Here is a 27,150-nt window from a genome sequence, read left to right on the forward strand (position 1 = left end):
TTTCCATCATTAAACCATTTACTCGTGAATTTATAACGTATGAAGCTTTCAATTTATTACGTCAAAAGATGATCAAAGTTTCCGTTTTTAATTTCTCACAATAAAAAGCCGTAAGCTTTCATGACTGACAGATAATTGTTTAAACGAGATGGAGTAACACAGCTGTATTGTATACTGCTTAATATTCAAGCCAAATGCCAAACTGTTTCTCTTTGAAAAAGAAACAGGTCTATTTAAGAAGGCTCACAACGGTTTCCAACACCTTTTAGCTCTTAAACGTCAGTACTACGAATCTTAAACAGTTGCTGCTACAATAATGATATCAAACCAATGTTCAATCATCGCTGAACAAGTTGGGGTCATTTTCATAACGTCACTGGTAACCATAGCATTTTCCCTTTAAGCGCTTATAACTCAAAAACAATCCCGGTGACCCGCATTTTGTATCATTGAATAACGATCAGCATGTTAAGATACAACTTTTTGCAAAGTTAAAAAAAAATTCTCTGAAGCCGTTTAAGAGCCACGCAAAATTTTTGAAAATTGTAAAGTTTTGATGAATTGAAGTAAAGGACCAATCTAAACTGAAATAAATTTGATAATGAATGTTTCGATGTTTAATTTAGGTAAAAGATGTAGTAATTTGTCCTTAGTTGCAAAAAAAGAAAAGTGATGCATGAAAACACTGCAGACTTGTGCGAAAAGACAAGAACAGCTGTTTGTATCGAGGCTTTTAGCCCACTACTTGATGATATTGAACCAGTCAATATATTGGCCCAAAGGATTCCGGGATTATGTTAGTTTACAGATGATATAGTGTTTGGCGCTAAGTGCTGGTCAGTGTCAGTTTTAATGTATGCAAGTTTGAAAGGGTAATTCCTCTTTAAATGCATACTATTGGCAAAGGCAGTTTCCACCTCCATTTAGTAAATCACTATTGAGAGAAGAAAAGAGGATTCACAACATATTTTAAAATTGAAAACAAGGCACTACATAGGATTTATATGGCGAAAAAAGTTTAAATTGATTAATCCAAGTTGTTAAAAAACATTAATTAATTGCAACAAAGGCGCAATGGCACGACAGTTTCCCTTGCTCCGTACGATTAAATGGGTATAAAACGTATTCTTAGACCTTCCCTACTTCATTAAAGCTTCCAATTTCTACCATTGAGCAAAGTATGAATGTATCCATGAATTGGGAAGAAAACATTCGGCAAAGAGGATCAGACTACAACAGGCAGCGATGCGGCTTGTCATTATGTTTTGGATGTGCGCGTCTCGCAGATGTAATTTTACTTGTGTATGTTAGATTAGACACAAAGAAAAACCGGGGGCCTTAATGCCTTCTTTACCAAAGTGTTAAATGATCGTTAATGGCTAAGTTTCTGTCAGTCTCGAATGTTTCAAACTATTAAATATACATATGAAAACCTTTTTTCAGATAATGGATCAGCAGATGTCGTTACTTGGGTATTGGAAATTTCGTCCAAGGAAAATAAAATGAGGAATATTTGAAAACCTATATTATATATTTATATTATATAAACTGAACACGGAACAAGCTTAGAACGGAAAAACCTCTCAGTAGAGACAGATGGTTCAAACGTTATCCTTTCTTAAGTTTTTTTTTCCTTAATCTTTTCTTTTTCGCGTTTCTTTTTTAAGAATGTGTCTATAGTCCTCGTTAGCTATAGGTTAAGCCCAACCTTCTATCAAGTTACATAACTATTCGGCCGTTATACTCCTTGATACTCTTAGGTTGAGAGATCCGTTTTGCATGAAACCAAAGTGACTCTATTAGCGTCATAAAAAAATATCCAGCTTTGCATTCGGCGTAATTAAAGTCATTACATAATTAGGTTGGTGAGAGAGCCACTTCCTTTTTTATCTCTTTTCTTTTTTGACACTGTATTTTTGGATTTATGAGTTTATTTGATGCGTTTTCCCTGTCTAAAACGCGACGTTATACAAAATGGGATAAATTTGGCAGACCAAAAGAAAAAGACCAACTTATCAATTACCGCATGCAGGCTAGCGTTGGCGTAATCAGATCCTACTTCCATTTCTTTGTTAGTCATGTAGGTCCTTTTATTAGTGAGCAAGGAAAAAATTAAACTGGAAATGTACAGGATATTTATATGTTAATTACCCATTGGGCGGAAACTAAAACTGCAGTTATAAATGCTGTGGTCTTTTGTGCACGGTACAAACTCAAGAAGTACTGACGACCAAGAACAATGGCCAACTGTAGTTTGGAACACGGAAGCAACACAAGCGAGCTTGACCAAACAAGAACATCAACATTGGTCACAGGCCCAGTTGTTTTCCTCTCAGTCTTGAACATCTTTCTATCCATCACCGCATCACTGGGTAATGCTCTTATCCTCGTTGCTCTTCATAAAGAGACTTCTCTTCATCCACCAACAAAACTTTTGTTTCGATGCCTGGCGGTCACTGATCTTTGCGCTGGCCTGATTTCACAGCCACTATTCGCTGTCGCTGTTATAACAGGTGAAATTAAGATCGAAGAAGGGTACATTGTTACAGGATTCATTTTGTGTGGAATATCGGTCTTTACATCAACCGCAATTAGCGTGGATAGACTTCTCGCCATCCTCCTGGGTTTGAGATACAGACATGCTGTAACTTTGAGACGAACCCGTGCAGTTATAGTTTTTTTCTTTGTAATCCTTGTTCCATGTGGATCGATGCAGTTTTGGCGTACTGCTATTACCTGGGTTACATTCACTGTACTTCTTGTACTGTGTCTTGTAACTTCAACATACTCATACACGAAGATTTACCTAACTCTGCGACAACATCAGTCTCAAGTGCAAAACCATCTTTCCCAAGGCCGACCGAACGTAAAAGGAACTCCACTGAACGTTGCACGATACAAAAAGACAGTTTCTAGCATAGCATGGGTACAGTTAGCAATATTCGTTTGTTATGCTCCGTTCATGATTGTTTCTTTATTCAGATTTAATATCGTATTGAAAGGAAAGTTAGTTCACGTGTTCTATTTAGCTACGGTAACTCTAGCCTACTTCAACTCATCTCTGAACCCGATTCTTTATTGTTGGAAGATCAAAGAAGTGAGGCAAGCAGTGAAGGACACAATCAGACAACTTCGCTGTTCCTTGAGTTAAATTATCCATACTAAGCGAAAAAACTAAACAGCCAGCTTCCATAACTTTTGTACAATGTTAAGCCCAGAAATTACGAAAACTTCAATGTTAACTTTGAGATTAAGTACAATGGTCAGGCATACATACATTTATACATTAAAAAAAATATATCGAACGTTATAAAGAAAAAAAAGAATATTCTATAATAGACGTGTTTTATTTGGCATTTGAATTGAATATTAGTAGACAATCACTTAGCTGCTCTGCTTCACCTTGTTTAAACAATTATTACACACCGGGCAAGAAGGCTTCTGAATATTTTGTGAGAATTTTAAAATAGAAACTTTGTGAGCACCTTTTCACGTTATAAATTAAAAGCTTCATACGTTATAAATCCATGAGTGATCGTGAAAAGCTTAATTATGGCACAGCGCCTGATAAATCAAAACAAAAGACCACTGTAAACTGAAGTAAATCTGACAGTGAATGTGTCGATGATTTAAGTATACATTGTTGTACTTTGCATTTGTTGAAAAAAGAGAAGTGATGTTTAGCATGAAAACACTGACTTGTGCGAAAAGACATTAGCAGCTGTTTCTGACGATGCTTTTAGCCCACTGCTTGATGATATTGACTCAGTTATAAAATAGGCCTAAAGGATCCCAGGATTATGTCAGTTTACGGATGATACATTGTTTAGCCCTAAGTGTGCTAAAGTGTTCAGCGCTTAAGTGTTCAGCACGTTTCGGTGTTCCTAGTTAAAATGAATGCAAGTTCAAGTTTTTGGCCAACATATTGGCAAAGACAATTTCCACTTGCATTTGATAATTTATTATTGACTAAAAAAGGGTAACTCGCCAAAAAAAAATTGAAAAATTGAAAAACACGGCATAAAATAGGATTTATACGACAAAAAAAGTCTGTTTTACAGTGAGACAATTAGACCAGTAATCCAAATTGAAATTTATTAATCCAAGCGGTTATAGAATGTTAATTAGTAGCAAGAAAGGCATAGTGATACGACACTTAGTATCCCGGCTTTGTACGATAATATTGATAAAAAAAAATGTATTCTTAGTCCTGCTCCACTTCGGTGCAACTTCCACTTTCTATCATTGAACAAAGTGGCACACATAGGGAAGAAAACAATGGAAAAAGAGGGTCATAATGCAACAGTCATTGGTGCAAACTGTCATTATATCAGTATATGTTTTGGGTGTACTCGTCTAGAAGCTAAAGCACCGGGAGCAGAGGGGCCGAATTCGACCTTTTCAAATATTAAAATGTTCGATCTATTGAGCGAGACGCGAAGACGGTCATTAAGCCTGCGGCTACGCCAAGCGTAACAGGATTCCCGCTCGTTTAACCGTCGCGTAAACAAAAATATCAAGAAACGTTTGACAAGGGCCACGAAATAGATCAAACAAGTTAATATTTACAAAGATCAAATTTGGCTTCTCTGCTCCCTGTGGTATTACAAACTACGTTATTACAGCAACCAATGAAATTTACCTCCCAAAAATGGGTCTTAATTTATATGCTTTCGTTACCAAACGTTTGTAAAAAAAATTATGACTATGTTTTGCAATAAACGTATTATGTATGCCTGACGCATCTCTAATTTTAGTTTGAAGTATCACATAACAGTCAGTCTCGAATGTTTTCCAACCCTCTGATATATGTACTGGGAAACCTTTCTTCAGATAATGGATCAGCAGATGTCGTTATTTAAGTTATTTTCGTCCGATGAACATACAAGGCGGAGTTTTTGAAACGTTCATTTTTATAGTTTATATTTATTGTTTATAGTATAGACCGGAACACGGAACGCGCGAAAAACGGAACACATTTAGAGAAGACTCTACTCTTAGGCGGAAAGAGCAGTTTGGCATGAAACCAAAGTGACTTTATCAACAACATAAACAGAAAGTAAACAACTTTGCATTCGGCATTATTTAAGTCAATACATATTTAGATTGGCGAGAGGCACTACCTTTTTTATATTTTCTCTTTCTTTTCTTTTTTGACAGTGTTTTTGGATTGATGTGTTTTTGTTGATGCTTTTTCTGCGGCTGGATTAAACGTAGCCGCTATTTCAATATACAATAATTTGACAGAGCAAAGAAAGATAATCAATTATCACAGGCAACCGTTGGCGTAATTAGGTCCTACTTTCATTCATTACACACGCGAAAACCGGAAACCCTCTGAGAAGACACAGATGGTTTAAACGTTATCCTTTCTTTAGCTCTTTTTTTTTCTTTTTTTTTCTTTTTTTTTTCGTGGTTCATTTCTTAGAATGTGTCTATAGTCCATGGCAGGGTATCCTCGACAATTTAGCAAGTTCAATAACAGTTCGGCCGTTTTACTTGTTTATACTCTTAGAGGTGGAGAGAGAGCTGTTTGCATGAAGCCAAAGTGATTATATCAACGTCATAAAACAAAAAGTAAACAACTTTGCATTCGACATAATTAAAGTCATTACATAATAAGGTTGGCGAGAAAGCCACTTTTTTTTTCTACTTTTTGTTTCCTTTTTTTTCTTTTTTTGACAGTGTTTTAGTTGATGCATTTTCCGCTGTCTTAAACGAAAAGTTTCATCTGGCTGCTAATTCAATATGCGACGATTTGACAAACCAATGATACGTTTCCATAAACTTATCGATTAACGCAAGCTGGTGTTGTCGCAATTAGGTCCTACTTTAATTTTTTTTGTAAGTTACGTCAGTCATTCCATTTGTGAGCAAATAAGAATTTTTAATTAATATTTTTATCTTCCAGATTTTGACACAGATCTTTGCAGCAATACCACGAAATCGCTTCAAGATGGCAAATCCCTTTGCTGGACGAATACACATCTGACGGTCAAACGCTACAACGTCCTTTAAATGCATGGTTTTACGTCCTGCGTGTAGATATTTTCAAATACAAGCAGCAGTCGAAGACAACTAATCGTATGAAATGTACCGGATATTTATTTGTCAATCATTCACTGGGCGGAAATTAAAACTGCAGTTATAAATACCGTTCTCTTTTCATCTAGAAATTATTTTGTCAGGAGAGCAAAGTGAAGAAGCTCCTGCGACCAAGAACAATGGCCAACATTAGTTTGGGAGAAGTAAACTACACAAGCCAGATGAACCAAACAAGCACAGAGCCATGGCTAATAGGTGTACTTGTATATATTGGCGTATACCTTTTTCTTTCGGTCTTGAACATTTTGTTGTCCATAACCGCAATACTGGGCAATGTTGTTATCCTTCTTGCCCTTCAAAAAGAGACTTCTCTTCATCCACCAACAAAACTTTTATTTCGATGCCTGGCTGTGACTGACCTTTGCGCAGGCCTGATTTCACAGCCACTATTCGCTGTAGCCGTTGTGGAGCAAATAATTGATATAAGTTACAAAGACGAAGGATACATTGTTACAGCCTTCACCTTATGTGGAATGTCGATCTTAACATCAACCGCAATAAGTGTGGACAGACTTCTCGCCCTCTTGCTGGGTTTGAGATACAGACACGTTGTAACTTTGAGACGAACCCGTGCAGTTATAGTTTCTTTCTTTGTAATCAGTGTTCCATGTGGATCGATGCATTTTTGGAGTACTAGTATTACCTGGGTTTCAAACATTTTTATTCTTGTACTTTGTCTTGCAACTGCAACCTTTTCTTACACGAAAATTTACTTAACATTACGACAACATCAATCTCAAGTACAAAACCATCTTCACCCGGGCCGACCGAACATAGTAGGACCTCCACCGAACATTGCACGATACAAAAGGACAGTATCTAGCATAGCATGGGTACAGTTAGCACTAGTCGCTTGCTATACCCCGTACGTTATTGTATCTTTTCTCAGGTTTGATATGTTCCAAGGTAAATTAATTTCCGTGTTGTATTTTGCTACGGTGACTCTAATCTACTTCAACTCATCTCTTAATCCCATTCTTTATTGTTGGAAGATCAAGGAAGTGAAACAAGCAGTGAAGGACACAATCAGACAACTTTGCTGTTGCTGCAGTTAAATTATCTATACTAAGCAGAGACATTAAACAGCCAGCTGCCATTAGTTATGTACAATATTCAGCCAAAATGATGAAAACTAATAAAAGAACTTTCAGGTCTAATGTATACATTTTTTCCTCCGGTCACTGACTTTAGTAATGATAAGCAGAACCCGAATTATTACATACAGTTTTGCTTGTAAACCGCTTTCAGTCAAGCTCGATTGTATAACATTCTCGGTCTCTCAAAAGTTCTCATTCATGACTAAACCTAGGATTGACTAAAAGAGCCTTGCCAAAAAAGAAACTCCCCTACTCTCCCAGAGGAGAGTTAGGATTAAGAAGAAATAACTATTCAAATGGTAATCAATGACACCAATAACATGTGGTGAAATGGTTAAAAAACGTATTCTTTGGGTTGTCCTTCTACCGGCGACACAACTTTCAGTCCGCAGCTTCGGATAAAGTGAATAAATAGACGAAAAAGACGAAGAACGAGATGTGATCAGAATACAATAATCATCGATGCGTTTTGTCATTATGTTTTGGAAGAAGATTTAGCCAAGCTAAATCAAACTACCTTATTGAAACCTCATGGAATTTTCCCTCGATGGGATATTTTAACGCCTTCCTTACCAAACTTGTGAAAAAATTGTTATAACTAAGTTTTGCATACTTTTTATGGCACCTTTGAAAATTTAGCTATATCTCAATCGTTCTACCCCCTAAAGCCTTTTCTTCTCTCGCTATTTCTTTAGGATACAGTGTTTGGCGCTCAGTGCCGGCATATTAACTACGGTGCCGTCGGTGTTAAACAAGTATCGGTGTTTTTTCCAGCTTTAATGCATGCAAGTTTAAACAGGAACTCATTCGTAAATGCCAACTAATGGCAAAAGCAGTTTCTTCCTCCATTTGATATTTACCATTGGCATAATAAAAGGGAACTCGCTCAATATATTAAACACTTGAAAACGTAGCACAAAATAGCATGGCAAATTAAAAAGGTCTGCTTTACACCGAGATAATTATATCAGTGATCTTAATTCGAATTTATTAGTCCACGTGGTTAGAGAAAATTAGTTAAAAAGCTAAAATGGTTAAAAAAATAAACAATTTATAGTCCTCTCCTACTTTGGTACATCTTTCAGTTTCTATCATTAAAAGAGGTGGCATAAATTGGGAGGAAAACTTTGAAAAAAAAAAGGCAGAATAGAATAGTCATCGATGCGGCTTGTCCTTATATTTTAGATGTGCACGTCTCGCAGATGTAATTTTACATGTATAGGTTAGATTATTTACAAAGAAGAACTGGAGCCCTTAATGCCTTCTTTGCCAACTCTTGAAAGATTGTTTATGACTAAGTTTTGCAATACTGACACATCTGCCATTTTTAAAATTTAGCAATATCTCATAACAGTCAGTCACCAACTCTCTGATATACATAAGAAAACCTTTCTCTAGATAATAAATCAGCAAATGTCGTAACTTATTTAATAGGTTCCGGCAATTTCGTCTAGTGGATATACAAGCGGAATTTTTTAAAAACCGATATTATATAATTATATTATAAAACGGAACATGAAACACGCAAACGCCGGAAAACCCAGTTCCGAGAAGAGACAGATGGTTGAAACGTTATCCTCCCATAAGCTTTTTTTTTTTTCCTTTCTCTTTTTTTTTTCGCAGTTTCTTTAACTAGTGTCTATAGTCCATGGACTTTTACACCCAACAGTTTTAGCAAGTTCAATAACAATTCGCCGTTATACACGTTTGTACTTTTAGATGGAGAGAGCCGTTTTGCACGAAGCCAGAATGACTCTATCAACAATATAAAACGAAAAGTGACCAGCTTAATACCATTCGGCATAATAAAAGTCATTACATAATAAGGTTGATCAGAAAGCCAGTCCTTTTTATTTTTTCTTTCTCTTTCTTTTTTAATAGTATTATTACCTGGCTTCACACTAGAAGCTAAGTTCGTTTCAAGAAAGCACTTAAGGTGCGCTTGAAAATCTCAAGTCGCACTTTACAAAATTTTGCATCACACTTGATAACAAATAAATTACATGAGGTACAAGCTGTCAATCATCTTCAGAATCGTGACAATGCTGCACGTCGCTTTCATTTGGCTTCCATTTCCTATTGGTCAAGTGCGTTCTCAAGTGTGGTGTAAACCATACTTGGCGGCGCACTTGGAAGCTTTGAAAGCTACGAAAGTTTTCATGGTCACCAAGTAAAGTTCAACCCCATTTAATTCCCCATACTCAAAGTAGGTCCCTAGTGCCCTTAGCTTATACTTTCGAGCTTTATTGTGAGCCAATTTTATTTTTTTTGTTTCGTTCATGCGTTTTCCGTTGTTGCCATGATTTAACAGACTAAAGATAGATGGTCATCAACTTGTCAATTAACTGAGGCTAGCTTTGGCGTAATTAGGTCATACTTTCTTTCCTTTGTGAGTAACGTCAGTCTTTTCATTAGTAAGCCAAAAAAAAATAATATGAAAGAGTAAAAACAGATCTATGGAGCAATACCACAGCATCGCTGCAAGGCGGTAAATCCTTTGACAAATACACATTGACGGTCTAACGCTACAACATCCTATAAATGCATAGTTTAACGTCGGGCGTGTAGATAGGTCAAATACAAGCAGCAGTCAAAGTAACTAAAATAAAATGAACCGGATATTTAGATGTCAATCATCCATTAGGCGGAAACTAAAACTACAGCAATAAATACTGTACTTCTCGAATCTAGCATTTACTTTATACACGAAGCAAAGTGAAAAAAGTACTGACGACCAAGAGCAATGGCCAACTTAAGTTTGGGAGACGGAAACTACACAAGCCAGATGAACCAAACAAGCACAGAATCATGGCCAACAGGCATACTTGTATTTCTTTCAGCCTTGAACATTTTTCTTTCCATTACCGCAATACTGGGCAATGGTCTAATCTTTGTTGCTCTTCGTATTCACAAAGGGTCTTCTCTTCATAGACCAACAAAACTTCTGTTCCGAAGTCTGGCATTCAATGACCTTTGCGCTGGCCTCTTTTCGCAGCCACTCTTTGCTGTCGCTGTTATGGCGCGTATAGTTAAGATAAACTACCTCGACGAAGTCGACGATGGATGCATTGTTACAGCCTTCATTTTGTGTGGAATATCAGTCTTAACGTTAACCGCATTAAGCGTGGATAGACTTCTCTCCCTCTTGCTGGGAATGAGATACAGACACGTTGTAACTCTTGGACGAACTCGTGCAGTTATAGTTTGTTTCTTTATAATCAGTGTTTTATGTGGATTGATGCATCTTTGGAGTAGCAGTATTACCTGGGCTGCAGTCACTGTAATTCTTGCATTTTGTCTTGTAACTGCAACCTTCTCTTACACGAAGATTTTCTTTACATTACGACAACATCAATCTCAAGTACAAAACCATGTTTACCATGGCCGACAGAACGTAGAAAGAACTCCAGCGAACATTGCACGATACAAAAAGACAGTTTTCAGTATAGCATGGATACAGTTAGCACTAGTCGCTTGCTATGCTCCGTACATTATTGTGTCTTCACTCAGATTAAATTTTATGTTACATGGAAAATTTATTTTCGTTATCTATTTAGCTACGGTAACTCTAGTCTACTTTAATTCATCTCTGAACCCGATTCTGTATTATTGGAAGATCAAAGAAGTGAGACAAGCAGTGAAGGACACGATCAAACGAGTTTGCAGATCCCGTAGTTAAACTATTCATACCAAGCGGAATAACTAAACAGCCAGTTCCATAAGTTTTGTACAGTGCTCTGAGCCATGAAACTATAAAAACTTCAATAAAAAAAACCTCCAAGTCCAATTGATACATGTATATATATATTCTTTCCTACGGTCACTTTAGTTGTTGTTGGCAACTCCTTCGAATATGGAGTAAGATGTTCACCTGGCAGCAATTTAAATTAGTTTACATGAGTTCATAGGTGACCATTCAGACCGATTCTCAGTGGAGGTTGGAACTGCGTTGGAACGTGTTGTGACTTTAGTAATAAATTATGATAAGCCGAACCCGAAATTTTGTCAGATACAGTTGAGCTTGTAAACCGCTTTCAGTCAAGAACGAACGTATAACATTCTCAGTATTCAGACAGTTCCCTTTCATGAATAAATCTATGATTGCCTGAAAGAGTCTTCCGAAGAAAATTTTTATGACAATAAATTTGAAAACTAAACATTCACGCAGCCAGGACAGCTTGTTGTCCTTTTCTCGGCCTGTAAATGACAATTTAAACTACTTTAGCGGAAAAGTCATCTGAGGAAAGTAACAGTTAATAAGTTATGTGACTGAATAAATCAGTGGCGGTTGGAAGTTTCATTGTTTGGTAAGTTTTTACCCCATTCTTTGGATGGAAAACAAGTCTTCATCAGACCGGGATGAAATGTGACGAAAAACGCCATGTAAACAGTCTTTCCGGAATGTAATGTAAGGTAAGCACGGGCGAGATGAATGCAACTCGGGCGGGCCGACTTACGTCCGGGCACTCCGGGATGAACACCCTAACGTAAAAATGATTTTTTTTTCATCCCGGGACAAAATTCATCCCGGGACGAAACTATTAGTTTATTTACATTTTGAAGTCGTTACTGTAATATTTCAGTTAAATCTATGACCAGTTGGTCAGTGCCGAAATTTCCTAAAACTGTGTGACATAGCCCCTTTAATATTTCGTGTCTCCTAAACTAGGTTACGTAATTATTATATATACTTAATTCTGAACGTTGTCGCTCCTTGTGTTCAATAGATTGCTTTCATATTTTAGATGACGCCTCTACCAGCTTTCAACTTAAGATAAAGGAGGCTATCCATATTCAAAAGGAACTACCTTGCCTCAATCAGCAATTACACCATGTAAATCTAAAATTATCCTTCTAATTCACACATTTTCACGTTCTGTTGTTACTACTTGTCTTAATTAGCATTTTGTCTACTTTTTATTCAACTCTCTGTGCTTTGTAAACTATTCAACTTAAGATGACAGATGCTCTGTCGAATGTCTTTAAAACTTAAAAAAAATTGTCGTTTTTCTTAAAATATATACTTAATGCAATCACTGTACCTTAGCCAGCTGAACGCTTCGACTCCAATCCAGAGCTTAACTAATCTAAAAATTATTTTAACCGATATTGAGTAGAAAGCAAATAATAGTATAGGAAATAAGGAGAACTGAGGCTAACAGCTTTTAACAAGCGCTGAGGTTTTGGGAATAATTAAAGGAAACCTAAAGAAACTAAGACAATTGCCCGGATGTACGTACATTCAGTATACTTTGTGCTATTTCAACACCTTTTAACACTTTTTTTAGGTTTTGGGAATCCGCGTTAGAGAAGGAAACAAAGTTTAACAGAAAAAAGTTAAATGTACAGAAACTGTTGAAATCTTTATTTCCTTTTAAAGTTTTTGATCAGTTTCCTTTGTTTAAACGCAAAAAAGCATCCACAGCTTTAAATGCGCGATACAGTAAAAACCCGCGAGTAATTACATAACATTTAAAAACCTGTTAGACTAAAATTTGCAAATTAGACCCCATTTTTATGAGAACCTATTTAGCCTCAAATTTGGAAACAGGTTGTTATATTCAAAAATTGATTAAAAATGTTTACTTTTGGGAAATACGTTTGAACAAGGCATAATTTTGCATGTATATAATGCCATATTCTAAATGAATTGTGCTTCATTTTTTACATAAGCACTCACTTATGTAGTATGAAAATTGTATACAAAAATAGGCCGAACGTATACCACTAAAAGTTCTAGTAGCATCAATGTACAATTTCGTCACAAAATAAGAACTTATTAAGAACCTTAAAAGCCTAAATGTGTACTAACTAAAATTTAAATAAGAACCTGTTTAAGCTAACCTGGAAAAAATAGGTTCTTACTCGCGGGTTTCGTTAGGTAGACTGTTGTTTCAAAACTGTCATTTGCGCTAAAAAACGCACCTGTAAAATGAAGCTTTATAATAGGACCTTGAACGTTATGCTTGATTTGTCTATCACGCTTAGGGACGGACCATTATGTTTTTGGAGGGGGGGATGAAAAATATTGAAAAAAAAATCGAAAAAAAAAATGTTTGCAGAGGAAAATTTTTCATCCCCCCCTCCAAGAAAATAATGGTCCGTCCCTTACGTATACAGTTTCGTGTGAAATAAAACAAGGGAATTTTATTTGTGCAGGAAGTGCAGAAGATCAAAACGCACATGTTTTAGTGTTTTTGTTACAGCCAAAATTAAAGGCGTTATCGTAGGTTCCTTTCTTGATCTTGAAAGGCACATGCCCACCTTTCATTAGTCTGTATTTTCTTCATTTAAAAAAAACATTAACTATTACAAGCGCTTAAAAAATACCTCTATAAGTGTACAGTTGAAAACTTCAATTATTTTGCACAGCTTTCAGTGACCTTTACACAAAAATGGATATATAGAAGTCTTAATAATATTTTAATCAAAGTTTGAAGTTTTCAAAATGAACTTTTCCGTACCTCTGATGTTTTTTTTAGTAATAGTAATGGTAGAAGAAGTTAAAATATATTTTTAGGTAGTTTTTCTGAGAATTAGAGTATGTACTAGTATGTAGTAGTATGTAATTTTTAATAAGCAAGAGAGACTCATTCTAAACGATGCAACCATGATGCACAAGTGCAATAACAAACTTGTTCCAGACTATATTGTCGATATGTTTAAACTACGTTCCCATGTCCATAATAGACAAACTCGATCGTCTAGTGCCTTGGATATACCCTTATGCCGCCTGCCCACAGGACAACGCTCTTTTACCTACAGAGGAGCTAAACTCTGGAACTCTTTTAATAGTAATATCAAGTCTTTAAAATGCCCGAGGAATTTTAGGCGCCATTTCGCAAATGTATTATTAGGTTATTTTTTTACATTTAGAATATTTTTGACATATTTATTGTAATAATAATTATACGTATATTCTTAATTAATCTAAATTTTGAAATTTTTAATCTGTATTTGTAATTTTATTATATTGAGCTGAAAAACCCTTTTTAAGGAGTGTCAATAAAGTATGTAGTATGTAGTAGTATGTAATTTTTATTAAGCAAAAACGTGTAAGGTTATTAAAACTTACTGAGCAGTTTTGGAATATATAATTATTTGCTGATCACTGGCTGTTAAATAAAGCTATCAGTACAGAAGAATTCCAATTTCTCGTTTCCCTTTTTTCCAGGGGAAAAAATTGCATTGAGAAATCGGGAGGTTCTAGAGAACGAAAACATCGAAAATGTAGAAATAGACTTAATAAAGCAAGAATGGCTAAGAAGTAAGATGATTTGAATTAAGTGTCCCTTTCCTTGAAATAGCTATTTCGATCATCGCAACAATGTTTTAAAAATTTGATCAATTTTGATATTGGCCGAGTTAATTATAATATTGACTGATTAAAGAAGAAACAACTGCATGAGAGGTTGTCTGCAAATGTTCAGTTTCATTTATTTCCTTTTCAGAGCAGTTTTGGAAGACTTGAAAGTACATGCCACTTTGTTTGCAAAACAGGGACATTCTCTTCCTTCGCGCAAATCTAAAGACAATGGAATGACAAACAAATGTTCAGAAAATGAAACGAAAGATAACGCTTTTAGTTTCACATTACTGTTGTTTCATCGGAGACTGATAACAAACTCAAATGCTCCGTCTTCTTTTTTTCCTGTACTTCTAACGAGTTTGTTTGTTTTCTTTCAATTGCTCGTTTTACTTGACACGATATTTGAGTAACAGCTACAGTAAACATAATAATATAGCGTTTGTTTTTAAAAAAAGAAAATTCAAAAGCTTAAAGCAAAAACGATAGAAAAGATCAAGAGACCAAACCAAACTTCGATTGAACAAATTGTACCATATATTAACTGGAATTTACATGAATTTGAGTTTTTTCATACACAATGCAAATAACCGTTTTCAAATCAAATGCAGAAAATACTCACTGACTAATTTGATGAAAGGTTGCCATGTGGAAGAGGAAAGGAAACTGCACGATAACGCCTTTAATTTTGGAGGTAATTGTTTTAGTTGGAAAACACACACACTAAACCATGTCTTGATTTCCTGCACAAATGAATTTCCTTGTTGTTGTTTTTTTCACACGAAACTGAAAGCGTTAAAGAAAAATCACGCATTTCAAGCAATGTTTTGAAAGGTTCCAACCTTTTCATTTTCTGTACATTTAACTTAGTTTTGTTAAATTTTTGTTTCTTTCTTCCTCCAAACTGTGTTGGAAGTAGCACAAAGTATACTGATTGTACAATCCGGGCAATTGTCTTCTCACTTTTAATTATTCCCAAAACCTCAGCGCTTGTTAAAAGCTGTTAGCCACAGTTCGCCTTATTTCCTATACTATTATTTGCTTTCTTCTTCATAATATTGGTTCAAAAAGTTTTTAGTTCAGTTTAGCTCTGCGCTGGAGAAGAAGCTTTAAGGGTTTCACCCAACGGTCAGTGGCTAAGGTACAGTGCTTGGATTTAGTATGTAAAAATTAACATAGTTTCGGAGACACGAAGACAAAATATTTCAGTTCAATTTTACGGTTAAATTGACTATGGAAGTTGGCAGATAACTATGAAAACAATATTCGTAGCTCTTGGTGCTTCATTTATGTTTTTTGTTAATTAAGATACTTTTCTGCTGTTTTTGATGAACTTTTCCGTGAGTACGGTTGATTTTCACGACGTTATTTTTTTGACAATAAGCTTATATAGCAAACAGATCATTCTTCACTTTTGACATAGCTTACCAATCGACTCAACATTAGGTGCGCGCGTATACAAACATAAAGTTTGCAACACAATCTTCCTTCGTTTCTTGTACAAAAAAGTGAAATATGGAAAAAAAACTAAATAAGTAAAAACGTTATTTGAAAGAGAGAGACTGAGAGACTGAGATTTGACTGAGTTTTGAAAAATAGAGGCTGACGTTTTTAAGATGTCCCATTCCTTGATATCTTCACTGAAATTAATACACCGAAGCGTCCCAAGGAAACTTAAAATAATTTAAAAGATTTCTGTTTTCTTATGAACCATTGAATGCATGTTTTCAAAAGAAGTTGCAATAAATCTGCCAAAAAATTGATGTTTGCAGTTGTTTTCGCTTTCGTGCGTGAAGATGTAACACCAACCATATTTCAAGTTTTTGTCATAAACGAAATAAAAGCAATGGAAACTTGTTTGAAAATGGAAGCTTGGGCAGATCTGTTTTTCATTTATTCAGTATTTTCTGAGATTTTGAAAAGCTTGAAAGTACATACAATTTGTTTTGTCCGTCTGCGTTTTGCAAATGCTTTTTTAGCTTTTAAATGAAGACTTATAATAAAAGCATAATGGATCTTTTCTTGGTCGGTTGTTGCTTCGTTTTCCGTTTCATTTCAGATTAATGAAACGGAAGATAACGCGCTTTATTTATTTCACATTACCGTTTCAGAGGAGTTTCAGTTTGCGTGAGACTCATAACACAAACTAAAATGTTCCGTCTTCTACGTTTCCTGCGCAAATGAGTTCGCTTGTTTTTCTAACGTAGACAAAGCGCAAATAATTAGGAGCTACAGTGAACATTATAAACCAGTAATTTTAAAAAAAGACTGTGTTAAAGATAGAGGAAAAACAAAGTACAGGTTCAACAAAACTTCGATCAAAAATATCCTACCGTGTATTTGTTGGAACGTACATAATATATTTGAGTTGCTTTTAAATCAAATGTTTTAAAATCACAGTTTAGCTATTAGTTTCACACATTTAAAGCTGCAGATGGTCTATTTTGCGTTTAAACAAAGGAAATTTTTTTAAAAAACTATAAAATAATGATTGTTCTCATTAATGAACATGAACATTGAACAGTTATTTTTATCTTAATTTATTCATTATCACACCTTTATCTTAGTATAAATAACTTTCTTTCGCATATGAATTTTAACTTGAAAATGGTGCCAGGATGTCACCGAAACGTCGTTCATTATTTTCGCTTGTATTTATTGTTAACTGTATTTCTAAATTTAATCTTATAAGAATTTTTTCGTAAATTTTAATTAACGGTCAGTCACTAGCAACTATAATTTTAATATATAAAAATTCTTAAGAAAACTACCTAAAAGTCTATTTTAATCACTGCAATTGCAGCCATTTGTTATTCATGAAAGGAAACTGCGATAACGCCTTTAATTTTGGTGGTAATTATTTGAGTTGCAAAACACCACACTAAAACATTTGATATCATTCGTTTCCTGCACAAATTAACTTGCCTTGTTTTATTTTGCAAAAAGTGAAATTGAAAACGTCAAAGATAAATCAAGCATTTGAGCGGGTTTTACAAGAAAGTGACACTCGTTAATGGCGCCATTGAAAAGCTGCATGGTTTTTGTTCGCTTTGAAGAAAGGGGCGGGAGAGGGTCTAAAAGGTATTCCAAATTTCCTCTAAAAAAACCTGGTTCTTGTTGTTTTCTTCTCTAACGATTCCCAAAACCCCAAGTGTAGAAAAAAGTTTAGAACCAGGCTTTCGAGAAGATTAAAACGGATTGCGTTTGGGTAAACTTGAAAAACGTCGGCCCGACCTTTTTAAAGTTTATCTCAATTTGTAGTAGTGCTCGAAAATCATCCTTGTTGGTTATGTGGCCGTGATTTTGCCAATAAATGACTTTTGCGCTGACAATTTGAAGTTTACAGCTCTTAATTAACGAAAATAAACAGAATTACCTGAAATACCGTGACATAGCTGCTTTAATTATTTTGACTAATCCAATATCCTTTCCCCTTGTTCTCTCTGTAATTAACCTATCCATAAGCTATTTAGAATCCGAATGTCAAAACTATGAAAAAAATCATTATAAATGAAGTATGTATGTTTATGTAAACCCAAACATAAATGTACCAGTACTAAACGTTTCCTAACTGATATCGTTTTTCCCAATTCCGCCCGTCAGTTTAACAGGGATGGATTTACAGTCATTGGTTTTCGTTGCCGTCCTCGTTGCATTCGGCCCCTTCTTTGCAGGAAAAAACTTGGAAGTAGCAGGGAAACAGATTGAAGGTAAGAAACGTGCGTGTGTGCGTGCGTGTATTCCGCGTGCGCGCATTCGTGGGTGATTGCGCTTCCGTGTGCGTGCGTGTATTCCGCGTGCGCGCATTCGTGGGTGATTGCGCTTGCGAATTTCCATGAATTTGTCACTTCTAATTTGCATGAATGCCACAAGTTAAAGATAAGCTATCGTTTTTTTTTTTCATCGGTCTTTCCACTTAACGGAAACAAAGGATCTAGTCACTAAAACCCAGTTTTCAACAAGGGTTGGGATATTTCGCATTAAATCGCGATCGATGTATTAATACATACGTATTTCCTAGTATGAACCAAGGTTCCGGACGACTTAAGTAAGTACATGTTGCACCTTGTTTCCACTCGTGATTTTAAAGCCCTGAGCTTGCTCTATAGGGAAAATTTTTGTTTACAATATTTGCCTCATTCGCATAAGCGCTTTTGTTTATGATCGAGCTACAAAAATATCAGTTATGAATATTGTAAGAGCATGACACGATTAACCCTCGCTATATATTTGAACATTGACGCGGGTTTGAAAACTGAAAATTTTACAAAGAATGTATGGACTCTTAAGCTCTTTTGCCACCCAGAAATTTTGCAGTTTTTGAAAGCTAATATTTCCTTTAATATTACACGTAAAAAGCTGTACATTTCGCCGATTTGAAGCTTTTTGGATATAGCAGGATGTCTTCTCTAGGCAATGTCGTACGCTAATGCGGACAAAATGTAAACAGTGACGTCAGCAAAGATAACCCTGTAACATGACACAATGTTTTTGGTAATGACGTCATATGACGTCATTAGATCCGCCATCAGCTGGAATCCGAAAAGTTCAATTTACTATTTTCTTAAAAAAGTCAGAAAATAACGAAAGTTTATGCAAAATCAAGCCAAAACCTTATGGATGTTCAAATACATGAATTTTTCAATTTTGTTTAAGGAAACTTGAAAAAATGAAGAATCGTGTCGCAAGTCGATATTTGTCCAAACCTTCACGTAATTATGCGGTTGCCATTGTTATGTCAAAACCATAAACACACCGTTGAAAACGTCTTTTGGTATGGGATGATTTGTTCAGGTGAAGTCCATAGCTTATAGTTATACTGCTAGTCTGGTCAAAATACATCTCAACTCCGAGACAGCCAATTAATCTTTTCTCTTTCCTTTTTGTTTCTTTGGTTTTGCATGATGTTAGCATTTATGTGTTGTCTTTGAGGCGTTAAGGCCTATCTTTGATATAGGATAGGAAGTTTTACGAGCCGATACCTTAATATGGTGTGATTTGACAGACTTAAAAACTAAGCTAATGGATAAATAGGTTGTTGACTTGTCAATTTTAGCGGGTGACCGATGGCATAATTGGGTCATAATTATCTCAATTTATTCTGAACTACATGATTTCCTTCAATAGTGAGCAAAGAATGATTTATCTAAAAAAGTAAAAAAAAAAAAAAACCTTGGCAGCCATACCACGACATCACTACAAGACAGTAACGCTTTAACAAATACACATTTGACGGTTTAACGCGACAACATCCTCTCAATGCCTGGTTTTACGTCATGCCTGTAAATAATGCAATTCAAATAGCCATCGAGGACGCTAAACAGGACATGTGCCGGATCATGGATAGTTATCTGTCAATCATTCCTCGGGCAGAACTTAAACTGCAGTTATAAATACTGTAGTCTTCTCATCTAGAAATTATTTTGTGCGCTGATCAAACTGAAGAAGTCCTGACGACCAAGAACAATGGCGAACTTTACTTTGGGAGACGAAAACTACACAAGCGAGATGAACCAAACAAGCACATCAACATGGCTCACAGGCACAGTTGCTTTTCTTTCAGCCTTGAACATCTTACTATCTATCACCGCATCACTGGGCAATGCTCTGATACTTGGCGCTCTTCACAAAGAGTCCTCTCTTCATCCACCGATAAAACTTTTCTTTCGATGCCTGGCGGTCACTGATCTTTGTGTGGGCTTTATTCCTCAACCACTCTTTACAACTTTTATAATGTTCGATATTGTAGAGATGAACTGGGATGTTCTCGACTACCTCATCGTAGGAATTCATGTCTCAAGCATTATTTTGTGTGGGATGTCGATCTTAACATCAACCGCAATAAGTGTGGACAGGCTACTCGCTCTATTGCTGGGTCTGAGATACAGACAAGTAATAACTTTGAGACGAACTCGTGCAGTTATAGTTTGCTTTTCTGTGATAAGTGTTTCATGCGGAGTGATGTATTTTTGGGATTATAGTATTTCCTGGATTGTAGTCTATGCATTCGGAGTACTTTGTCTGATAATCTCAATTCTTTCTTACATGAAGATTTATTTAACATTACGACAACGTCAGGCTCATCCAATACAAGATCATGTTCAACAAGGACAACCGAACGGAGGAGCAATTTCACTGAACATAGCACGATACAAGAAGACAGTGTCCAGCATAGCATGGGTGCAGTTGGCGTTAGTAGCTTGTTATGTTCCGTTTCTTGTTTTGTCTATACTTGTTAATACAGAAACAACTGGACAAAATCTTTACACGGTTAGGCTAGCTACAATAACCTTAGTCTACATAAATTCATCTCTGAACCCGATTCTTTACTGTTGGAAGATCAAAGAAGTGAGGCTGGCAGCGAAAGACACGATCAGGCAGTGTTGTTGTTTATTTAGTTGATGTTATTTATGCTAACAAGCCAGAACAGATTGAATTGCCGCCTGTAACTTGCTAATTTATTCACCTTGTAATTACTCATTTGAGAATAGTAGGTGTTTCGATGTTTAAAAATTTTAATTTTTGCAGAAGCATTTCGACCGTAAGTCGAACGAAGAAAAAAGCTTAAGTTGATATCATAAAGAGCAATATGTATAGTAACACAAATGATTTGCAATAATTTTTTAGCGACCTGACTTAATTGTTTTCTCTTTATTTGGCGTTAGTTAGCAAGTGAAATGCGTACGGTGTTATAAATGAGTAGAAAGGCTTATTGATGATGAAGCAAAATAAAGAACCGGTCTATATAAATTAAGTTAAATATACTTTGCGCCATTTTTGAGTCACTAAAAGGGAGGTAATGTTTGATGTGAAAACACTGGCTCGTGAGAAGAGACAAGAGCAGCTACTCTACTAGTTCAATGCTTGAGGCTCATGCAAAGATGAATCGAAATTTAAAAAGGGGAAGGAATTTGAACAGCTTTGCTTTTTTTTTAAAGAAAATAGTTTTATGAAGTGGATAACTTTGTGTTGCCTACTCTGGGACCCACAGTCGCCCAAGGTCGCATTAAATCGCTTTTATACAGTTTGTATAGTATGGGTTTTTTTTTTCTGCAACAATGCTTTATGGCGTACCATGACAATTCCCATGTATACCACAACTGTACTAAGGTTCACCTTGGCATCTCCACCATATTCATTGAAAACAATTATGGTCGCCTAAAATTGTCTAAAATCACTCAAAGACGCCCAAAATCGCCTTAAATCGCCCAAAATTACTCTGAATTTTGGACAAAATGAGCTAAAAATCGCCTTAAAACGCCCAAAGTCACGGCGACTTTGGGTCCCAGAGTAGGCTCGTTATTTGGCGTGTTTAAGACAGTCATGCAAAAATACACGCGCGGCTGTTATTTCCTAGTATTTTATTTTCCGCTGCCTCTTCCTTTGTAACTTTCAAACTCGGAAATTACATAAATGATTGAAAATTAAGTTGGAAAACATGTAAGCTTGGTCGTTCACAAGTTTTCAAATTATATGATGTACAAAAAAATTGTCGCATTTACTGCATAGTTGCAAATAACACGGAAAAATACATGATTCTTAATAACGTTGTCCCGTCAAAGCTTTAAGACAACACCGAAAGGTAGTGTGGGTAGAAGAGACGAGCAGCTGCACTTTTTGAATAATAATATATACATAGACATGGCAAACGCAAGATTGCACGTTCTCGTTCTCTTCCGACACGCGGAAATAAGGTAATTTTAGCGACACTGAATTTTAGAATAATTTTCAAAACTTGAAGCCAGGCGATGGTAAAAGTAAAGCTACAGAAAGGCCTCCTACAAAGACAACAAACTCGTTAAATCTTTCACGTGCAAAACTAGTAACTTTTACATTTCCTGTAGGCCAATATGCAAAATGCTAGTGAATTCTAAAAGAAAAACATGCGGTCTTGAAGCTTTGATCGGACAACGTTAATTGAAATAGCTGATATATAATGACTCTTTATACTAAATATCACGCCTTCATGTTTTTCCGAACAAGAAAAAACAATCCCTTTAACTATAGAGCATTGCGATGAAATTGAAAAGCTTAATACCACCTTGGTTAAAAATGTTTAAATGCGACGACGTTTTGACGTTCACTTAAGGTGATTCCACTGAATTGCATTGCGCATCCTTGCTGCGCATACGTTTTCGCGTCATTTGGCGCGCACACGAGCGCGCGCGCACACAGAACACTACGAGATTCCCTTCAGGCTAAGGCCGGTAGGGAAATAAATGATCGTTTTCTCTTAAACGAGCACGGTGACCCCCATTTTTTAATGCATTAATTTAAATGTCATACGGCTGTCTACAATATATCGCGATTTAAAAAAAAGTTTAAAATTCTACATTGAGATATTTTAATTTTAATGCCGTGAAAAACACGTTTTCAGGTAGTGCCGTTGACATGCGCACGAAGCAAAATCTTTAATTTCTTTCATTATCTTAATTCCTGTACATTAAAAATAGTTTTTGATATAAGATCAAAGTCTTTTTTGTTGAGCTAGACTAATACTTGAATGTAATAATGATTTTTTCTCGAAACATTAGTTCCCCATTCGGATTACTGGGGTTCCCAATATACACCTGATTGAAGAAACGTTGACCCGTGAAAAGCCTAAACGATAAACGATGCGACCCAAATGTTTACTGGGAAATCGGAAAAAGTAATCGTCTTCTGTGACAGAATGAACATTACCATACGACAGGTTGCATAAATCATGCTTTTATAGAAAAATTGAAAATATTACCTTGATTATAAATAAATGGAATACTACTAAGCTTACCAATGCTGTCTACCCACAATCCCATTCGGTCTTATCGTTCATAGTTTGAGCTTTTTACGGGTCAACGTTTCTTCAATCAGGTATATACCTCGCGGGTCGTATATTTACTATAATTCCCATCCATTTTACACAAAAACTAGCGCGGTGACCCCATTTTTTATTTCATTTTTTTAATGCTCATAACATAATTGTACCTGGACCAAGTTTCAGAAAATTTTTAATACTCCTTCTATTTCAGTGGAATCACCTTAACGTCAATATCAAGTCAAACATGAATAAAATTGGGTGCGAATATAAATTTAAAAAGAATTCCTGAGAGACACGAGAAACGATGATGATGATGATGATGATGATGATGATTTTTATAAAGTTTTGATTCTAAAGAAGCCCTAAAAATGCCATTTTAAAGTTTAAAAACTTATAAAAAATTAATGGAGCAAGAAAAGAAAATCTGAGACACCGTTTTCAGAACAATATATGTAGATCAAATCTCACATAAAAGTTTCTTCCAAAAATGTGTTCTCAAATAAACCTAATGTTGCGCAACATCATAATTGCAAACAAAATGCTGACGTTGCTTATTATGGTCTATATGATCAAAACAAAATCCAAAATTACAATCTTTATTTAATAAGCTTTCAGAAAATATATACTTTATTGGGGTTACCATTTATGGTTTTCTCACAATTTCACTTGGAACGAAAAGGCCAATTTTCCTTCCGTGATACCTTAAGTGTTTGGCGCGAATAGAGTCTTACTGAGTATTTAATTCAGGCTCCAATTTCCTCATGAACAGCATATTATAAACTAAACAGTCTAACTTTCATCTGTAATAATATGCGATAAAGTGGTTTAAAAAAATGTTCTTTTTTTATTGCTAGACACACAAAAAATTGTTCTTGGTCTTTTCCTCCTTCAGCACAGATTCTAATTGCTATCATTGCACAAAGTGTAATGACTTACAAAGAAAAGAAGAAGGTGTGATCAGAATAGAACAGTCGTTGATGCAACTTATTATTTTACAGCTGTATGTGTAGATTAGTTTATTTTTCAAATAACTGCTGGTGTTACAAACTACCCTGTTAAATTCCTTTATTTCAAACTCTTTCAGGAATTCTTATGAAGATTTTTGAATGAACACATGGTACTGGTACAAAGTCTCTTTCAATTTTTTTCAATATCCCATAACAGGCAGTCTCGAATGTTCTCCGACTCCTTGATTTACATATGAAAACCTTTCTACCAAATTGGATTATAGATAAGCTTGCGGTAAACAAGTACCTTTTATTTCCAATTATTGGATGAGATTTTTGTGATATCCAGAATAATCGAGGTCAAGGTAAGTGTAAGCGGCCTCAGCCTTCGGCTTCGGCTGATAACACTTACCGAGACCTTGATTATTCTGGATATAAAAAAAAACAGAATTTAATGATTGTTTTATTATACATTGTTTTTAAGAAATTAATGACAAACGATTTCAATACTTGCGCATATTAAAAATATATAGAGAAACATTACGTCGGCTTCGATTTACTACAAAATATAAAAGTTACTCTAAATGATCCATTAAAAGTTAAGAAGAAATGTTGAATGAGTCTTGTGTCATGTTTTTTTTTTTTTTTTGCTGTCCCGAGCCCTTTAAGGCGTTATTTTGCGAGATCATTTAGCGATCGTATCTCGCAAAATAACGCCATTAAGGGCTCTGGGCGGTAAAAAAACATGACACAAGACTCATTCAACATTTCATCTTAACTTTTATTGAATCATTAAGAGAAAATTTTATTTTTTTTTTAGTTAATCGAAGCCGACGTAATGTTTCTCTATAGATCTTTTATATGCGCCATTGATTTCAACATAAATTTATGTCAACAATTATTAACCACGAACACATAGGGTGGTCCTGTGGTTTGTCATTGAAAATAAAAGGAAGACAGCCATAAGAAGAATTGATATTCCGATCGTGGCACGTATTCCTCTTAAAATCAGAACGTGGGAGAAGCCTCGAGCCATGCGACCCATACTGCCGAAGCTTAACCCATTTTTTTGTCCATTAATACACATGGGTGGAGAGAGGCACTATGAGAGTAATTTTTTTCCCTAAGAACACAACACAATGACTCCGGCCAGGGCTCGAACCCGGACCGCTCGATCTGGAGTCCGACACACTAACCATTAGGCCACCGCATCTCCCATAAAAAAAGAACGTAGCCGTCGACCAAAACGTATATAACAAGTTGTTATCTTCATACGTTTTGTATTTTTTTTTTATTTACATCAGCTGTTTACCTAAGCAAACATTTAATAAGCACTCTCCGAATATTGTCACCTTAATCATTTGCTTTAGTATTATTTTTTTCATGAATACGTGCGAACTTTTGAAGCTGATTACACGTCGAGTGTTTCCGCTTAGATTCAAGGCAAACTGGGGTTGAAACAACAAATATATTTTGGCAAAACCCTACGTGGTGACTTTTGGCGAATTCAGAATTGATTGGCTTAAAGCAGGTGCCTTCTATTGGGCGATTCGAGTTGCTGTGAACCCGCGCAGTACAGTAGAACCCCGATATAACGATATGCCAAGGGAGCAGTAAAATATATCGTTATATCGAGGTATCGTTATATCGAAACTCCCGATATAACGATATGGCCGTGTAATAGCCGAAAATATCGTTTTATCGGGGTAAAACTAACATGTACCTTTTCACTGGATACAGAGGTTTAGAATAAAGTATCATTTTTGCATACCATCGTACAAAGCTGTTATCAGAAACGTTAGAGATTACTCGATTACTGTTATGCTACTGGATTAAGTTCGATGTTTATCATGTTTTGCTTAAATTGTGACGTTCGGCCCGCTAAATTCTCATCGTTATATCGGCAATATCGTTATATCGAAGATCGTTTTATCGTGGTTTTGCCCCATACATATTACTGTAACTTTTGCCGGGACATAGAATATTCATCGTTATATCGGGAATATCGTTATATCGAGGATCGTTATATCGGGGTTCCACTGTATTCCTATTGCCGAAAAGTATTGAACAAAAACGCATATAAATTTATCGATATTTGTTTCCTTGTTTAATCAACTAACTAAGTACAAGTATGCTAAAACGAAATGACAAGAACATCTTATGTTTGCGTTCTTTATTGTTAAACAGATCACATTTGGAGATAAAGTTTCTTAAAAGATGTGAAATTCATTCTGAACGATTGTAAATCGCTGTTGCGTCGCATCTTAATAAGAAACAAGTTCATTACAATAAGAAACAGTTTCACGGCAAAAAAAACAGTTGCTCAAGCAAAACACCTCAAGTTGTGAACTTTATTGAAATGTGTTAAGGGCAGCTGCGGTATAGCTCAATCATTTCTTAATTCCGTTTAATTTCTTTTTCCTGCTTTTACAATTGCTTTAATTAAAAAGGATATTCAAATTTTAGCCTGTGGAGTAAGTGCATAATGTTAACTAAAATAGCTATTTATTCTTTTCATATCTCAAACGGAATCAGGGAAGTCTTTAAAGGACAACAAAGTATACAATTGAGGCGTTTGCTGTCGCGTTATATCCATGCTTTTATTTTGCCAGCTTTCTGTCAATGCTGCTTATTTTAACTTAAATAAACTGTTGCTTTCAAACGAACACAATTTCGACCAGTCATTGGCAATCTGGGAAACTAAACAAAAAAAAAAAACGCGGACAACCTCGCCTGATAGCATAAATTTTATTCTGGGCTTGTTTAAAACTTTTCTTTCGCTCCGATCGGCTATTTGACAAAGTCTTTAAGTTGTTTTCGTTGAAACAATTTTTTTTCGTCATTATTCGCACAGTTACCACAAAAATAGAAAGGGGGTCTAGAAAGGGCGGAACGTTT

At 35.6% G+C, this 27,150-nt stretch overlaps 3 protein-coding genes across 3 annotated transcripts; all 3 read left to right on the top strand.

Moving 5' to 3' along the window:
* Nucleotides 1-2,073: 2,073 nt before the first annotated feature.
* LOC144628567 (adenosine receptor A2a-like) lies at nucleotides 2,074-3,756 on the top strand. The gene has a single exon (XM_078486684.1). The coding sequence runs from the start codon at nucleotides 2,240-2,242 to the stop codon at nucleotides 3,149-3,151; it is 912 nt and encodes a 303-aa protein (XP_078342810.1). The 5' UTR covers nucleotides 2,074-2,239; the 3' UTR covers nucleotides 3,152-3,756.
* A 2,001-nt stretch (nucleotides 3,757-5,757) lies between these two features.
* Nucleotides 5,758-7,260, top strand: LOC144628196 (histamine H2 receptor-like). The gene has a single exon (XM_078486260.1). It carries the CDS (start codon nucleotides 6,225-6,227, stop codon nucleotides 7,158-7,160), a length of 936 nt encoding a protein of 311 aa, XP_078342386.1. The 5' UTR covers nucleotides 5,758-6,224; the 3' UTR covers nucleotides 7,161-7,260.
* Nucleotides 7,261-19,828: 12,568 nt separating this feature from the next.
* On the top strand, nucleotides 19,829-21,242 carry LOC144628564 (melanocortin receptor 5-like). Its single transcript, XM_078486681.1, has one exon. The coding sequence runs from the start codon at nucleotides 19,975-19,977 to the stop codon at nucleotides 20,908-20,910; it is 936 nt and encodes a 311-aa protein (XP_078342807.1). The 5' UTR covers nucleotides 19,829-19,974; the 3' UTR covers nucleotides 20,911-21,242.
* Nucleotides 21,243-27,150: the final 5,908 nt, after the last annotated feature.

The sequence above is a fragment of the Oculina patagonica genome, chromosome 10 (assembly GCF_052425735.1).
Source record: "Oculina patagonica isolate OP01 chromosome 10, crgOcupat, whole genome shotgun sequence".
Classification (NCBI taxonomy): domain Eukaryota; kingdom Metazoa; phylum Cnidaria; class Anthozoa; order Scleractinia; family Oculinidae; genus Oculina; species Oculina patagonica.

Excerpts from the sequence above, each read along its gene's own strand:
- LOC144628196 (XM_078486260.1), top strand. The coding sequence starts at position 6,225 with ATGGCCAACATTAGTTTGGGAGAAGTAAACTACACAAGCCAGATGAAC.
- LOC144628564 (XM_078486681.1), top strand. The coding sequence starts at position 19,975 with ATGGCGAACTTTACTTTGGGAGACGAAAACTACACAAGCGAGATGAAC.
- LOC144628567 (XM_078486684.1), top strand. The coding sequence starts at position 2,240 with ATGGCCAACTGTAGTTTGGAACACGGAAGCAACACAAGCGAGCTTGAC.